General features: G+C 52.4%; 1 protein-coding gene across 5 annotated transcripts in view; it reads left to right on the top strand.

The window, feature by feature from the left end:
* COL27A1 (collagen type XXVII alpha 1 chain) overlaps nucleotides 1–17,343 on the top strand; it is a 137,319-nt gene that overhangs the window by 38,729 nt on the left and 81,247 nt on the right. For all 5 annotated transcript variants that reach the window (XR_008374901.1, XM_053564874.1, XM_053564883.1 and 2 more), the window contains 5 exons: nucleotides 5,291–5,335; nucleotides 5,945–5,998; nucleotides 6,437–6,481; nucleotides 9,686–9,739; nucleotides 11,484–11,528. Coding sequence is in view for 4 of the 5 variants with exons in the window: in XM_053564874.1 (XP_053420849.1) it covers nucleotides 5,291–5,335; nucleotides 5,945–5,998; nucleotides 6,437–6,481; nucleotides 9,686–9,739; nucleotides 11,484–11,528 (243 nt within the window). In the remaining variant the exon portion in view is untranslated. The remainder of the gene's footprint in view (nucleotides 1–5,290; nucleotides 5,336–5,944; nucleotides 5,999–6,436; nucleotides 6,482–9,685; nucleotides 9,740–11,483; nucleotides 11,529–17,343) is intronic.

The raw sequence follows: 17,343 nt of genomic DNA, 5'->3' as shown, positions 1-17,343 counted from the left end.
GCAGAAGTCATGCCTTCCATCCAGATGTGGTGGCATGTGCCTGTGGTCATAGCTACTTGGGAGGATCGCTTGAGTCCAGGAGTTCAAGGCCAGCCTGGGCAACATAGCAAGACCCTATTTCTCACACTTCTTTGGCCATCCAGCCCATCGTCTCACCTTCGTGGGGACTCTGCACTTTCTGGCTGCTGGGCAAACCTACTAGTGTTCTTGGCACATTGCTCAAACTAGAGCAAGTACACAGGGGATAGGACCCGACCTGTTCATCATTGTGTCCCCACATGGGGCTTAGCACAGCACTGGACATGCCCATCAGCTCCGTTTCTGTCCCCTTCCCTCCTTCCCTCTGGTGAGCATCACTGATGGATCTTTCTTGTCCAGCCCTGATGCTCCAGGTAGGTGAGACTTCTGGAATGAAATCAGGACTCAAGTTAAGTCTGACTTGCTTTCTCTAGCCTGACATCCCCCTGGCTCCCTCTGACTGCCCTCCCTGTGCTGTCTGAGTTGGCCACCATCTGTGGGAAGCTGTAATGAACTGGAGGGCAGAGGGGGGTCATCAGGGAGTGTGTGATTGAGGCTGCCTGTGATGATCTCCTGCCGTTTCATGTAACTGCTAGTTTTGCCTGAGGGTGGCATCCCCGGGTCCAGAGTGACCCTCTTGAGAATCTTCCCCAGGCTCCCTTGCTGTGGAGCTGCTCTGGGCTTCCACTGCTCATCACTGTGTGAATTCTTTCCTGTCCACCCCCTCCTCTCTAAGTCCTGTTCTCCCCACCCCAGCCTGGATCTACAAAGCTGCCACCCCCACTCTCTAGCGCTTGCTTCTTTGTTTTCATTCCACTTAATATGTGTTTCATGCCCACATCCAATTATTGAAGGGCGGAGATGAGTTTATTCTGTTCATCAGCATATCCCTAGGAGCCAGAGAGGGTCTTGGTCATCGTTAGGGCCAAGCAAACATTTGTTGACTGAATGAATAACTGGGTGAATGGAAGCATACCTTCCTGCCCTGCCCTGTCCCAGTTATCCAGTGAGCACTGAGCAAAGCCGAGTGTGGGGTTTTCCACCTGGCTGTGTCATGGTGGACCATGCTAGTTTCAGAATCCCACACTTTCTCGGCCAATTGGACATCCCTAGAGGCCAGCTGGGGAAACCAAGGCCCAGAGAGGTGCCTTGTCCAGTATCATGTAACAAGTCCCTCTTATCTCCTGGCAAGTGTTTTTACCTCTTTGGTTCTTGCTGCCCTGCTGACACCCTTTCCCTCTGTGAGATGTGTGCTGCCAAGGTGGTAGATAAAGTCAGGGGGAGGCTTCGTGGAAAGTAAGCAAGTTTGGTTGGTTCCATTTTACTAAAAGGGAAGCTGAGGCCTTGCACAAACTGAGGTAGAGTCTGGGTGAACAGCTGAGGTCTGGGCGCACACTGGTCCAGGACCCCCAGGCCAGGCCAGGACCTCTCCCCTCCCTGCCCTAAGCCCAAATAGCATCCCAGCCAGATGGGGAGACGGTCTGTAGCAACAGTGAGGTGATGTCTGGTTTCTCCTTGCGCATTGTAAGCAATGATTAATCTGGCTCCCAAACCAAAATATAGACCAAGTTCTATTATAAACACAGGTCCTGTGGAGACCCGCCTGTGGGGCAGCCAGAGGCCCCCTGCAGACACCCTGGTCCCTGGAGCTCCCCAGAGCATTCCCTCTCCCCCAGTTCCAGCCAGGCACCAATCACAAACTGGAAAAGCATTGCCTGTGGGTCCACCTTGCGGTCAGTGCCCACCTCATAATTGCTGGGGACGCAGAGAAGATAATGGCTTGGATCTTTCCAGGTCATGGGGCCCTGTCATTTGGAGTTATTTGCTGGCCCCAGTTTGGTAAACACCATTAAGGTGCTTTCAGGGAGCATGGGGACCTCCCCCTGTCACCTCCCACCTTGGCTATGCTTGGTCTTTGCTGCTCCCGCCTCCCAGGAGAAACTGGGGTGTTCATGGAAATGTTCGACATCCTTTAGGTTTCACTGATCAGGAGAGACTGAGGCACTATGGTCTTGTGGATAAAGCACATCCCAGTGAGTCTACAGTGCTAGGAAAGAGTCTGGGCTTGGCCATAACTTGCTAAGTAACTTTGGATAAGTTTCTTCCCTTCTCTGAGTCTTAGTTTCTCCATGTGTTCAATGAGAAAGGAGGTTGTCAAATGGATAGTGTAGGTCTCTTCCAACTCGATACCCCAGCGTTCTGTGACTGACTTCTGCCCCAATATGCTGCAGTGATCTAAGAGCTTCAGTGCCAGGGATGTGTGTCTGTAAGGGGATCTTTGCTTGGGGGACCCCGTGGCTCTTCCAGGCAGGCCTCAGGTCTCGAGAGTATGTCGCATCCCATGATTAGGTGGTTAAGGACCTAGGGATTGGAGTCACAGGCCTGGTGTCATTCCCGAAAAGCTGTGTGGCCTCAGGAAAGTCTCTTTACCTCTCTATGCCTCATTTTTCTCAACTAGCAAGTGTGCGTGGTAATTCCTACCTTCTAGGGGGTGATTGAAAAGAGTTAATGAGCCGATGTATTAAGGCTTTGGTGCTTTAGGCATAGGCCCAGCCACTGTATATGCCCCTAACGATCATTCACTGCCTTTTAGCTGCATCCTGAGCAAAAGGTTTATTTGAAATCTCCTCCTGGGATTTCACTGGGGACCCTTCTCTGCTTCTTTTGTGAGGGAGCTAAAGAATCCATTTTCAGCAGTGTTCTCTGTGGCTACAGAGGAAGCCACAGGAGCTGGTGATGGCTAAGGGTCCCCTGGACCCCATTTTGTGGTTCTCTTGGGTTCCTTACCCGGTCATTCCATTGACTCTTTGTAGTAACCCCTTGAGGCTGGCAGAAGATGGCAGACTGAGGTTCAGAGAGGATAATTGCCCGTGCTGAGTCCCACAGCCAAGAGTGCAGGGCTCAGTTCAGCTCTTCACAGGAAAAAGCTTGTTCCTCCTCATCTGCAAACTCCAAGTGGAACAATGATGACCATGGCTATTAGTCACATTGATCTCCTGTGGTGCTCTGATCTCCCGTCCCCCACCCCAGTCACTCTGTTCTCGTCACTCTTTTGCTTCCTCAGAACCACTGAAGAACATTCTCGTGTCAGGGCCTTTGCACCTGCTGCTCCCTGCCTGGATGGCCTTTCCTTCCCTGATGCCCCTCTAGGCACTGCCGTGCCTACATTGCCATTCTCTGTCCCTTCACTTTGCTTACTTTTCTTCATAGCACTGGCCACTACTGGATTCTCTCTCTCTTTTCAATTTTATTTTTCTTGTGGTAAAAAATATATAACATAAAATTTACCATCTTAACCATTTATAAGTGTACAGTTCAGTAGTGATAAGTATATTTACATTGTTGTGCAACCAGTCTCCAGAACTTTTTCCATCTCGTAAAACTGAAACTCTGTAATCGTTAAACAATTCCCCATGCCCCTCTCCCTGCACCCCAGACATTATTTTTATGTTTATTTTGTGTTTATAGCTCCTTAATGAGAATGTAAACTCCATTAAGGCAAAGGATATTGTCTGTCTCATTCTTCCTGTGCCCAGAACTGTGCCAGCGCATGCAAACTCAGTAACTGTTTATTGAATGAATGAATAAAAATGAAGATCATGATGATAACAGCAGCTAGTTGTTACAGGGCTGTTGAATTCATTGCTTTACATGCTTTATATCATGCAATCCCTGCTCCAATCTTATATCACCATTTTATAATTGAGATAAAGGGTATTCAGAGAGGTGAAGTCATTGGCTTTGGGTCATACAGCCAGCCAGTTGGTGGAGCAGCATCAGAAACCAGATCAGTTCTGCAACAAGAGATGGTAATCACTGCATGCTAGCTGCCAGGTAGAAGAATCTCACCCAGCCATGTTGCATCAATCTCCATAGGCCTCTGGATTTGAGATGCTATCATGTCGCTGAGGGGTCTTGAGGCGTGAGTAGGTACAAAAGGAATGCTTGTAAACTCCCCAGACCTCTCAGATCAAAGCATCTCTGTTTATAATTAAGAGTCCCCACTTCTTGGGAGTCTTCAGGGGGTGCTGAATGTGTGTGTGAGGGTACATGTGTGTGGCTGTGCATGCCTGGGGATGTTTGCAAGGCTCTCAGTGTGGCCTCAGGTGTCAGCAAGATCTGGTAATGAGTGGGCGCCTGCTGCTTCTTAGCAGTGGGACCCCAGGCAGATGGCTTCAGTTCTCCAAGACTCACTTTTCTCTTCTGTAAAATAGAGATGATAATTGCACCCTTTATGTCATCTGGCTGCCGTAAGGGCCCAGATGAAGTCACTGCCTACCTGTGTAGTTTCAGTCTCAGGCACTGCATAGAGAGGGTATATGGGAGTGTGAGTGTGTGTGTGTGTGCGCGCGCGCATTCTAAAGACTTGTCACGTATCTTGAGTCTCATGTGTATTTTAGATGCTAGGGGAGTCCACAAACTGCAGGGTTTTAAAATATCAGACCTGAAGGGGCTCAGAGTTCTAACTCCACCATCTGAGGTCCTAAGAAGTGCAGTAACCCACCCAAAGTTGCGTAGCAAGTCAGGGACAGGGAGTCTACTGGGGATCAGTGTGGTCACTGTCTGAAATGGAAGGCCCTTGCTCAGTCTTATTTTCACAATAGCCCTAAGGTGATGGAAGCTTGAAGTCTGGGGTTTCCCTCCATTCCTAATGCATGAAATGGCTTAGGTAGTCATCCCAGGGGCCTCCTGAAAGTGCACACTTGTCTTGACCTTCTTGGCCTGGAGACGTGGCCAGAAGCTGCCTTAGACCATGGTAGATGGGCAAAAGGTCAAGAGTGGTACTAGGGTGTTGCCGGAGTTCTTCTCGATCTGTACTTGGGTGGCCTTTTTCTCCCTGGAAGAGGAGCTGGGACTGGTGCGAGGAAGCGAAGCAGCTATTTTGGTTGCTAGATGTTTCCATGTGTGTTGGAGCAAGTCCTGATGAGTGGGAATCCCAGCATCACATGGCGATTGAAAGTATCACAGACTTTGCGCTCTACACAGTACCCCCCCAATCCACTGGCAAATCCTTCCATCCCTGAGATATGGTCTGATCCTCTCTCTGGATTCAGAAAAGGAATGGTGATACAGTGTCTTTTGGTCATAGTTGCTGCATCCCAATACAGCCAACAAACTCTGCCAAAGACGTACTGAGAACATAAATGAAATCGTAGGCTCTGCTGAGCCTCACATGGCATCTCCGTCCATTTGGGCAGACAGGGAGACTGGGCCCCGTGACCTGTATGTCTGGATGTGTCCTTCCTGCCTGATGCATTTCTCCCTCTCACAGGGACACAAGGGCTATCCTGGACCGGCAGGGCACCCTGGAGAACAGGTGAGGGCCTCGGCTTCAGCCCCAGGGCACTTGCTCCCTCCAGCCCCTCCCTGTCTCTGGCCTCCTCTCTGGATCCTGCTCTCTGAGCAAACCCAGAGCCAGGCCATTCTGCCTCCCATTCTGCTGGGGCCCCCAGCCCAGCCCGGCCCACCTCTCCCCTACCTACATTTGCCTGAGAGAGCCAGAGTCCACACCGGCCCAGTGCTGGCACGAGCCGCTCGGCTCTGTTTGGAGCCATGAATAGCTGGCCTGTTCCGGGCGATGTTAGGGGATATTATACATGCCGCCATGGGGTTTGCAGGAATTTTGGCTGCCCTGGCCCAAGTCAAACAGCAGCCCTGCCAGCATGGGAGAGCTAGCCAGGCCTCCTCAGTGATTTCTTATTCCTGGGCCGCAAGCAGAGGGATTTTTGTCCCTTCGAGCTGGTCTGACCGGTTCCACAGAGAGGTGGGCTTAGGGGCCCAGCACGCCCTGGCGCCCCCTTTCTCCTGTTCCATCTCACATTCCCCCCCATCTTTGTTCATTGTGAGCCCCAGTCCCCCACTGACCTGGGACCCAGAGCTGGGCAGGGTCTCTCCTTTCCTTATCGTCCTCTCTGTTCCTTTGCAGGGGCAGCTGGGACCTGAGGGCAGCCCAGGGGCCAAAGGTTACCCTGGCAGGCAGGTGCAGTATATGGCTTCTGGAAGCTCTGTGGCCATGGCCATGGTGGTGTGGAGATGGCCATGGGTGCCCCCAGGTGGAGGGAGGCGGTGGGCTGGGGGCCAAGGAGATGCACCCACCACGTGGGCCCTAAGGAAAGGGCTGTTGGGGACTGGGCCAAGGAAACCTCTTTTTGCAGGCAGAGGGACAAGGCTGCTCTAGTCCCTTGTAAGACCCTAGTAAGAGGGGTCCTTTCTGGTTCAGGGGGGCTTGGCCCCAGAGGCTCCTCTCACTCCGTCTCCCCTCACCAGAACCCTCAGGCTGTGGGGGCTCAGGTTGAAGACTGCTGGTCCAATCCCACCAAGGGAACAGCTGAGGCCCAAAGAGATAGGCGTCACTGCAGGATTGGCAGCAGCTGGAGCATCTCCATATGTCCTTGCCTTTCTGTCTTTTGTATTTCAGGGGTTACCTGGACCAGTAGGAGACTCCGGCCCCAAAGGCAGCCGGGTAAGTGGTCTTTGGCCAGAGATACACAGGTGGGGCCTAGGTGGGCATCTTCTGCCCCTCCAATGGGCTTGATGAGAGATCGGGGCTGTCAGACCACTACCCAGGCCCTCCCACCTGAGTGTTCCCTGGAGATCAGAGGGGCAGCAGGGGCCAGGTGATGGGCCCTTGAGCCTTGAGCCAAGTAAGCTGGCTTGGTTCCCGTGATAGAGCAGTCTGGTCAGGAAAGGCTCTTCTAGGCTTCCATGCAGTCTATCTGCAGACAGGCATTTGCTTGCTGTCCCTAACTCCTCCTTAGCCATCAGGGAGCCAAAGCCTGGGCCATTGGAATTGCCAGTCACTGGAATCTTCAGAGGCCTCTTCCTCCTCCCAGCTGAGGGCTGTTGGGGGCTATCCATTTTGGAGGGCAGTGGTGCCTGGTAGGTGAATTTTGCCCAGGCCTGGAGACTGGTGGAGTTCCTGATCTCCCCTTCCTTTAGGATCCCCACAGAGGAAACCTGAATAGCTATCAGCCTCCGTTTGCCTATCTTTATAATGGGAACAATGCCCACCCCTGCCTCTAGCTTGGTTATGGGGCTGCCAGGGATTTGACAGCAAGCGCCACTGAGGAGGAGGCAACCAGGTAGGGGAAACCCTGAATAGCCATCAGCCTCCATTTGCCTATCTTTACAATGGGAATGATGCCCACCCCTGCCTCTAGCTTGGTTATGGGGCTGCCAGGGATTTGACAGCAAGTGCCACTGAGGAGGGGGCAACCAGGTAGGGGCTCCCATGTGGGCCGTGGGGAAGCAGAGAAAGTTCAGGGTGAACTGAATGGGAGTAAATGGAGTTGAAAAGACTAGTAGCTGATCTGGTAGAATCTTTTCTTTTGCATACAAAGAAACTAGATTCACGGTGGGGACTGGGCCACTCCAGCTCACACTGCACGCCCAAGGGTGGAACTGGGATGAGGACCCATGTGTTCTGAGGCCTTAGGCTTGCTGCCTCTCTGGGAGCACTCAGCAACTGGGTCACATAGTCCTTGGTCAGAGCAGGTCGCATGTGACATCCTCTACCCGAGCTGTATCCTGGCAGGAGGGCAAGGTCAGAATGGCTGCAGTTTGGGCCCTGATCCCTGCAGGAGATGGTGACTGTTAGGAGAGTGTTGGGAAGTGGGTGGGTGAGTTCTCCAGGAGGTTATTGTGACAAATGGGCTCTGAGCAGGCTCCTGTCCTAGGATCTGGGCCCTCCTTCCTTTATACAGCTGCTCCCATGAGCTGTAGCCCCATAAAGGCCTGCTAAGCCTAGGGAGAGAGAGGGGTCTTCTCGGCCCGGCCGCAGGGCTCAATCCGCTAGGACGGGCAGTTCTGGGGCTTCTTGATTTGCTGTGTTGGTAGAATCTTGAAGCCACACACAGGGAGAGGACTGGTCTGGCCCCAGCACTGTTGTCTCCTTTGGGTCATAGGGCTCTGGGCAGCCTGGGCGAGCCAGGTGCTGCCCTTCAGCCCTGCCACTGCCAGCCTCATGTTTATGAAGTAGGCAAAGTACAGGCTGTGGCTTTGAGACCTACTCTGCCATTAACCAGCTGTGGGCCCTGGCGCAAGTCACTAGGCCTCTCTGATCCCATTTTCTTACCTGTGAATCTGGGATAGAAGCTGTCCTTGGAAGGGTCAGTAAATGTCCCTCTTTTTTTTTTTTTATTGTTGGGGGTTCATTGAGGGTACAATAAGCCAGGTTACACTGATTGCAATTGTTAGGTAAAGTCCCTCTTGCAATCATGTCTTGCCCCCATAAAGTGTGACACACACCAAGGCCCCACCCCCCTCCCTCCGTCCCTCTTTCTGCTGTCCTTGGAAGGGTCAGTAAATGTCCCTCTTTAACATCATGAATATTGAGCACACTGGATGCCAAGGAGGTGGCCCAGTGGCCTCCTGGCCTTTCAGTAGGAGAGGGATGACTGTGAGCCTCCAGAGGTTGCTTGTCTGTGGGAGGCAATATAGCAGAGAAATTAGGAGGCCGATGATGTGCATTCAAAAGCCAATTCTATCACACTGCAGCTGTGTGACTCTGGGCAAGTCACTTCACCTTTCTGCACCTAAAATTTCTCACTTGTAGCTGACCAATAACACCTATTTCCTCTGGTGTGATGAGGATGCTATAAATGTTTTAGTGCATGTAAAGCTCTGAGACTGGGCCTGGCCTGCAGTCTGTGCTTTAAAATCATTAGCTTTAGTTATTGTTAAATCACTCCACAAACATCTAGAGAGTGCAGATAGTGAGAGAAGCCCTGGGGCACCTCTCTGCCCTTGAGAAGTTTCCAGCTAGTGAGGACAGGAAGCATGCATGCAAATAAGAAGCGACAAGGGAGAAAGTGGGGAAGGTGATAGGTACAACTGACTCAGGTGGCTGGGGCATCAGGGATGGCAAGCGTCCCGAGGACAGTGCATTAGAGCCGGGCTTTCAAGGACTTGGCCCTGCAGTCACAAGGGGTGGGAAGAACATGCCTGGTGAGGGGACAGGCTAGGAGGCAGGAACTCAGAGGGATTCAAGGGGGACCCCCATCGTGTTGGAGAATCTGGTCTCTGGAGAGATGTGCCTTGAGAGGGAACACTCTGCTCTACTTCTGAGTAGCTGTGTTGCCTTAACTCTAGAGCCTCAGTTTCATTGTCTGTCCAGTGAGGAGCGTGATGGCCAATCCGTGGGCCCTCGTGAGGGTTTATTGCAGTAGCACATGCATGCCTGGTTGACGTCAGCATGCTGGGCTGGCACCTGCTATTAATGCCAGTGCTTAGGTGGATGTGAGCTCCATGTCTGGGGGACTTTCAAGGCCTAGGAGATGCTATTGCAGGGGCCATTGCCACCCGCAAGCATCCCTGCGGGTGGGCAGGACTTGGTGCCCCTCTGGCGCCTAACCCAGCCGAGAGCTTCCTTCCACAGGTCCTGGAGCCCCTGGCGCGGGGTGGGCCTCCCTCCCAGCGAGAGCCCGCGCCCTTCCCTGGCGTGAGGGTATGTGCCTTTGGACTACATCGTGGAAGCCAGCACCATGCAGTCCATGGGCATATACACTTGCCTCAAGGCCTATGTCATCGAGGAGCCACTGGAGTCACCACAGCCACCAGCGAGGAAGAGGAACCAGGGTGTGGGATGGCAGCAGTGGGTGGGCTGGGATGGGTTGGGCTGGCCACACACCCCACTCAACCTCTCTGACCCCCTTCTGCTTTTTCCTAGGGCTACATTGGACTCCCAGGGCTCTTTGGCCTGCCGGGCTCTGATGGAGAGCGAGTAAGTGTGCTGCTTTGGTTACTCACCTCCACCCACCCCACAGCCCATGCAAAGCAGAACCTGCCAGGTGCCAGCCCGGGGAAGTCATGGAATTCCTCCTGGAGGAGGCGCCCTTGAGCTGAGTAGGAATCTGCTACAGGGTCAAGTTGAGACAGACCCATTCCAGGCATAGGGAACAGCCCATGCACAGTACAGGATGTGTGATGGCTTGGCAAGTTTAACAGTCCACATCGTCAGAGTGCTGAATGAGAGGGCAAGAGTGTTGGGGATTGAGGCTGCAAGGGGGCCCTGGAGTGAAGTCATGCGGCACCCAGGCAGGAAGGTCAGGAAAGGGACTTTATTCTGGGGGAAAGGGGAGCCTCCTGAGGGTTTCAGCGAACAGGAAACAGGCCCACTTCATAGTCTAGGTCCGGAGTCTGCAAACTTTGGTCCATGGATCCAATCTAGCCAATTGTTTTTGTAAATACAGTTTTGTGGGACACAGCCATGCTTGTGTGGTTACTAGTCATCTGTGGCTGCTTTCTCACTATAGTGGCAGCACTGAGTAGTTGGGACAGAGACCTTGTGGCCTGCAGAGCCAAGAATAATCACTCTCTGCTCTTTGTAGAAACCACTTGCTGACCTGTGTCCTATGCAAATCAGTCTCTTTTCTGGGTTGGAGACAGGAGGAGCAGGTGGCCAGTGTGCTAGCAATTCAAGAACAAGGGGGTGCACTGTGCCTAGGTGGAGATAGTAGAACCAGGACTGGTTTTGGGGGACAGTGAAGACATGCCCTATAGACACAAGACAACTGGGAGACAGCTCTGTGGGGAAGCTGGTGGGTCTGGTCTGGGGGGAAAGTGAGTTCTAAGGTTTCCTAAGATGCCCTGTCCTTCTAGACCAAGTATCTATATCAGAGAAGCCCAGGGGTAGGGGCAGGAGCTCTCACACCCGCTGGACCAGCCTTGATGTCCACTAGAAGCCCCAGGTTGGAGGCCTCGGGACCTTCTTCCTTGTCCCCTCCCAGCCTGAGCCCATGTATAGGAACTCAGTTTGTAACTTTTTCTATAAGCTGAGTATAGGCCAGATGCGGTGGCTTACAACTGTAATCCTAGTACTCTGGGAGGCCGAGGTGGGTGCACCACCTGAGTTCAGAGGTTTGAGACCAACATGAGCAAGAGTGGTCATGGAAAAACTATTCTAGCAGGTGCCTGTAGTCCCAACTACTGGAGAGGCTGAGGCAAGAGGTTCGCTTGAGCCCTAGAGTTTGAGATTGCTGTGAGGTATGACACCACAGCATTATACCAGGGCAATAGTGAGACTTTTTTTCTTTAAAAAAAATAAGCTGTGGGCGGTGCCTGTGGCTCAAAGGAGTAGGGTGCTGGGCTCATATGCTGGAGGTGGTGGGTTCAAACCCAGTGCTGGCCAAAAACTGCAAAATAAATAAATAAATAATTAATAAATAAATAAATAAACAAACTGAGTATAGGGAATCTTAGGATTCTTAGAAAAATAGGAGACTGAGTACTTAGGAAGCATCTGCTGACTACAGGGGCATAGCATGTGCTTTCTTCTCTTGGCACTTCCCAAGCCTGCCATCCCTCTGTCGTGTGTGTGCATAGATGTGCATCCCACTATGTGTGGTGCATAGATCTCAGGGTCCATGCGCCTTTCTGCCATGGTGGCTCTGAGGTTGGTTTGGGAGCAAGCCTGGCTGACCCTGCTGGTCTTCTACCCTGACCTTTTCCCTTTCTCTCCCCCGCAGGGCCTGCCTGGTGTTCCTGGCAAGAGGGGCAAGATGGGTATGCCGGTAAAGATTTTCCGTGTCTATTATGCAGACTCTAGGGGGACCCCACCTCCCATGGCCACGCTGCTCTGGCCACCTACTGCCTGGAACCTTCTGCTTCTCCCTGCTTGGCCATGGCTCTGCTTTTGAGTGTGGGGGCTGCACACAGGGCTGTCTGGGCCATGAGTCCTGCTGGAATGCTGAAAGCCTGTAGCCTGGCTGGGGCTGGGGCTTCCTTGGGCTCTGGGCCTCCCTGGGATGGCTCTTCTCTCCCTGGGGCGACAGTGACTCTTGGCGCAGCAGTTTTGTGTCTGGGAAGCTTCTCTCTAGGGAATTTGTATCCACGGGCCTGGGGGACACCAGCCAGGCCAGGGGACCCTGCTCTCATCTCCCATGCAAACTCAGTCTCCATGTCGTCTGGGTGTTCCTCGGCTCTGTCTATTCTCTCTTCTGCACACACAGGGCCAGAGGACAGTAGGTATGTGGGCAGGTCCACAGCAGGCATGACCCCTAGAGGGGCTCAGTGGCGACCGCCAGCCCTCCAGCTTTGTCTATGAGATTCTCTATGGCAGTAGGACATTGTAGCCGTTGTCATTCCTATTTGTAGTTTCCTGGCTGGCTGAGGGGCTCTTTGTGTTGTGTGACTGAACCAGTGGGTCTGGTTTCCTATAGTTTAAGCTGCAGAGTGAGGCAGTTGACATACTTGGATTATCTCAGTCTAGCCCTGTTCCATCACCCAGGCCACCTCCAGAGCCACTGTTGGGGATTTATTCAGACTCCATTCTGGGAGCTTTGCCAAGGGCCAGGCATTGCCATGTAACAGATGAGGAGATGGAGGCTCAGAAGGTGAATGATTGGGCCAAGGACATGTGGCTGCTGAGAGTCAGAGCTAGGTTAGGAAGCAGTGAGAGCTTTCCTCTGGCTTCCGAGTATAGCTGATCAGAGTGGTGATTCTGTAGGCTCCTGGGCGTGGAAGGGGCAAGATGCTTAAAGCCCTGGATTCATCATGGCTTCTCCTCTAACCTGACACAACGAAGAATGTCAGCAGAGCCGTCATGCCTTAGATTTCCCCTCCCACCTGCTCTGCGTCTGCTTACCTCTCCTCCCAGGAGCTGACAGTCACTCGCTTCCTGGCAACTGCAGTCTGGGGTGCTGGGTACCACAACTCCATCTGTGTGTGAGATAAGGCTACTCATTTCATTTCTTATTCAACCAAGGTTTCCTGAGCACCTGCTGTATGCCAAGAGCTAGGGATAATGTTGTAGCCAAAATAGACAGAAAACTCTGTTGGAAATCAGCCAATATGTCTCCTGGCACGAAGGAGTTCAACTCATTCTCCTGACACTTCCTCTTCTTAATAAATGCCTTGAAATCATCTGGCCCAAAACTTGGACAAGGAGGTAAAACCATTCATGGAAGGAGCCCCTTGCCCACCAGGCAGATCAAGGGGTTGGGAGGACTGGTGACAGAGAGATGGCCCTGAAAACCACCCAGGGAATGTGTGGGCTGTGGGGTAAGGCAGACTTGGAGGCCAGGCCCAGGCAGAGGCAAAGCCCTCAGCTGATATGAAGTCCCATTACGTACATGTTAAATTATATCTGATGCAGACCATGCCAATTTGCTGGCCATGGTGGCTAGACCAGAGTCAAGAGTCTTTTCATGGCTCTCAAGAGTATTATGTGGGCAGAGAGCTGTTTGTCTGAAGAGATACGTCATGGACTTTAAGGTAAAGGGTGAGGACACTCAATAAACAGGATAAATAACCAGAAAAGAGTATTGCTGTGACCCTAAGTCCCCTTTAAGAGAAAGGAAGTGCCATTTATTAAGGCACTTTATGTGCTTGATATTGGAACCACATGGGAATCTCCTAATGAACTTTAAGGCAAAATTGATTATCCCTGTTTTCCAGATGAAAGAACTGAGGTTTAGATGGTCAAAGCTATTTGTCCAGAGACCCGCCAAGGCCTCACTAGACTTGAACCCCCACAACTAACAACTCCTCTGCTCCCTTGCTGCTTGACTTTAACTTCCTAAGATTCAGCCCTGACCTCTAGGATGGGGGTATTCCCTGGCACTGGGGTGTCAGACGTGGGTGGGAGGGAACGCCTTCTTCAGGCAAACAGCCCTATGCCCACGCAGTCCCCTCGAGAGCCATGAAAATGCCTTGGCTCTGTCAAACTGCCACAGCCAGCAAATCAGCAAGGTCTGTATCAGATCCAAACTAACAGGCACGTAACAGGACTTCATATTGGCTGAGTCCTGACAGCTTTGTCTCTGCCTCAGCTGGGTCTTCAGGGCCATCCTTCTGTTGCCCATGTTCCCAACCCCTTGATCTGCCTGATGGGGTGGAGGGGCTCCTTCCATACAAGGTTTTTCCTCCTGGTCTAAGTTTTGGGCCGGGCAATTTCTAGGCACTCTTATTAAGAAGAGGAAGTGTCAGGAGAAAGCTGAATTCCTTCGTGCCAGATTGCAGCTGGCCTCATTTCTGGCAGGGCTGGCGATGATCTTGCTGTAGTCAATCTTTCCCCAGCAGGCAAAACCTCAGGCCCATGCATGTGGCCTCCTCAGTATCTGATTTGGAAGGAGGGCATGAATCTTTTGCTCCTGGGAGCCAAGGAAGAGACAGAACTGCAAAAACCTTTGTGATGGGCTGGCCCAACCTCTTTGATAAGCAGATAGCCCAGGGAGTGCAAGTAACGTGCCCAGCAGACTCAGGACTTAAACCCAGGACCCTTACATGCTAGTTCAGGATGCCTTCTGCATAGCTTCCTTTTCTCTCTGCTGACATCTTCAGCCTCCAAAGGAAAATTTAGTCTATAGCTGTCATCCCTCCTCACATGCCCTGCTGGAAAGAGAATGTGTTGTGGCTGTCTGAGGAGGGGTCCTGTTATAAGATGTTACCAACTTGGCTGGAGCTGATTGGGTCCCTCTTGGCCTGTCCTAGCTTGTTCCAGGCGTGGCACAGTGTCACTTATAGTAGGAGTGACCGGCTGGGAAGATATTGAAGTGAACCCTCTTGCTCAAGCCTACTGCAATGCCTGGCAAGATTGACCAACATGCTCAGCTTTGCACACAGCCCTGGGCCAGGCCTGCAAAATTGGTCTCATGAAGTGTGTTGGGGGGGAAGACCCTGAAGCTTATAGGTGGAAGGGCCTGGCTGTGGCTCCAGTTCCCTTGGTCTATGGCTCAGAGAGGAGTGGGACTTGCCTAAGGCCACACAGCCTTCTGGGGTGGGACAGGGCTTCTAACTTGGTGCATTTTGTCTTCAAGTTCATGGCTCTTTCCAGCTCTCAGACTATGGGAAGCAAGGAGCCAAATGAGAGAGAACTCCTATTTCCAAGGGAGGGGGACCTGAGGCCAAAACAGATTGAAGTTCTTAGCTATGGTGATGCTGTGTGCTATGTGGTCTCCAGGCTCCCCAGGGTGAGCCGGAGCTGTCCTGGGGCTGTTGGTGCTTCTGGAATCCTGGTGAAAGCTCTTCCTACCTGTCTCCTCCTTGTTCCATGAAGTGAGTCTTCTTAGATGGATTCCTAGTGGAGTTCAGAAGGGCAGATTAAAAACACGTTCAGCATCATGAGAGAAGGGTACTGGGAGACCTCAAAGGTGCCTTCCATGTTAGTACACTTGGAATACACTCATCTAGAAAAGAATGTGGGCTGCTTCAAGTGCAATAGGAAGGATGCAGGTTAGACTTGTGCAGGAGCATCCAGACTTTGGAGAATTTATACCTTGTGAAGAGTTCTCCAAGATCCTTCTCCAGGTTCTTTCTAGAGGTTATTAAATATCCCCACTGTTGGTACAAACCCTAACTAGCATCGATGACTTACTAGAGTTGCCCAGGGGCTGGATTATAAGCATCTTACCCCTTCTTCAGCCTAGCCCTACCAGTGAGTGGGGCAGGGCTGAGTGTTTTGCAGGCCAGGGAGCTGGGCCTTGGAGGCATTCCCAAGATTCCGACTCCAGATGCTTTTTGCTTCCCTGCCTCTACATCTCATCCTCTGGAGCAGACCATGGATTGATACTTCCTGGAGCCTGGGGAGTTGATGAGAGCACCTTTGGGGTCGCCCCAGGCATTGGCTTCCTGCTTTGATGTGGTGACGAGGACTATTCCTCTCCTTACCACTATTCCTCTGAGACTTCGTAGCCAAGACAGAATGTGGAGTCTCACCCCTGAGCCTTGTTCTTTCTCCTCCTGGGCCTTGTACTATCTAAAGTATGAGGCGTTCAGAGGGGCCTGACCTAGGGAAGCAGAGAACCACGTGACTGGGGCCTCGGCAGGGAGGCGAGCTCATTCCTTGGGCCTCGGGCCAGCCTCCTGCGGCTAGGAGCTTGGGCATGCGGAGGAAGGTCCCTGCTGCTGGCCGGGCAAACCATGTGGTCACCTTACATGAGCAGGCGTGGCCAGAGGGAAGCAGACAGGGTAGAAGCAGGCGGCCGCACATCTAGCTTGGCAGCCATCTCTCTGAGATCCAGAGGGGCCAGGCCTCAGGGGCCCTGGGGTGATTGCTGGAAGTGACTCTGCTATTGGCAGTGGAGGGATGAGGCAAGCCAGTGGGGTGATGGGGCCTTGGGCGTGTTCTGGGCTGCAGCCCCACCCTCGGCATAATAAGGTGCTGGATATCAAGAATATCTAGGGTCTTTCTGTCTTAGACCATCTGTGATTGTTCCTATCAAAGATTTATTTTGGTGCTTTTAAAGCTCTATCTTTTTTCCAACTGCTGGACACTTAATTACAACCCCGAGATTCCTAGAGGTCATCTGCTTGACCCCTCCATAGGAAGGGAGACTGAAGCTGGAGAGAAGGGGCAGGTACTCAAGGCCACCAGCACACCCAAGCAGACCCAGTCCTCAGCCCCAGCAGTGACATTCCTTTTTGCGCATTAGCTCCGGGCTCTGAACCCTTTGAGAGCACACAGGCCTGCACTGGTTGGTTGTGTTCATGTGGTGTCTAGTCGTAGTTCAGAGAAAGGTTCTGGAGTCAGACTACCTGGGTTGATAGCCCCGCTCTGCTACCCTAGAGCCGTGCGACTTTGGACACATTCCCTAACCTCTCTAGATCTAACTTTCCGCACCTCTCAAATGGGGCCAGTAATAGGACCTATCTCCTGGGGTCACAGTTGGAGTTTGCTGTTGCTGCCATTGTCCTATCCCACCACATCACCCACTGGCTGTATGCAGCTGTATTTTGTCTATAGAAGTGACTTGCTTTGGGATTTTGAGTCAAAATTCTGATGACAATCTCTCCCTGGTTGATACCTAAGAGAGGTGCCCTCACATGGCTGCGGCATCTCAGCTCATCCTCATAGTACTCTCCACTGAACCGCAGAGAAAGCTGAGGCTTGCAGAGGCCCATGGGTGGTGCAGCCAGGACTGGCAGGGGGCAGCTGGGCCTGAGAGGAGTCCTTGAGCTGGCCTGAAGCAGCCTCTGAATTCAGGTTTGAGACACGCCTGATGACTGCTGGATGGAAACATATTGGGCATTACAGCCAGGATGAGTATTGGGGTGGGGTACTGTCAAAGTCTCCATCTTGCCCTCAGCTGGGTGGCACTCCTGTGATTAGGGGAAGAATTTCCTTCCTTCCAGGCTTTTCCTAAGGGTTGGGCCAAGCCGAAAGGGCCCTTATAGATCACGTCCCCCAACCTCATGGTCAGGTGAGGGCCTGCCCAAGGTCACACAACTAGCCAAGAGGAGAGTTAGGCTCATCTCTGGGCTGTCTCTAGATGCTGGACTTGGAGAACAGAGCAGGGACTTCTTGAGCCTTGTCCCTAGTAGGCCATGTGGGGGGGGCCAGGTGCCCTGCTGGACAGCATTCCTTGGTCCTCTGAAAGATTGCCCTCC

This window comes from Nycticebus coucang, chromosome 2 (assembly GCF_027406575.1).
Source record: "Nycticebus coucang isolate mNycCou1 chromosome 2, mNycCou1.pri, whole genome shotgun sequence".
In the NCBI taxonomy this organism is placed as follows: Eukaryota; Metazoa; Chordata; class Mammalia; order Primates; family Lorisidae; genus Nycticebus; species Nycticebus coucang.
The sequence above is the reverse complement of the archived record's forward strand: the minus strand, read 5'-3'. Positions and strand labels throughout refer to the sequence as shown.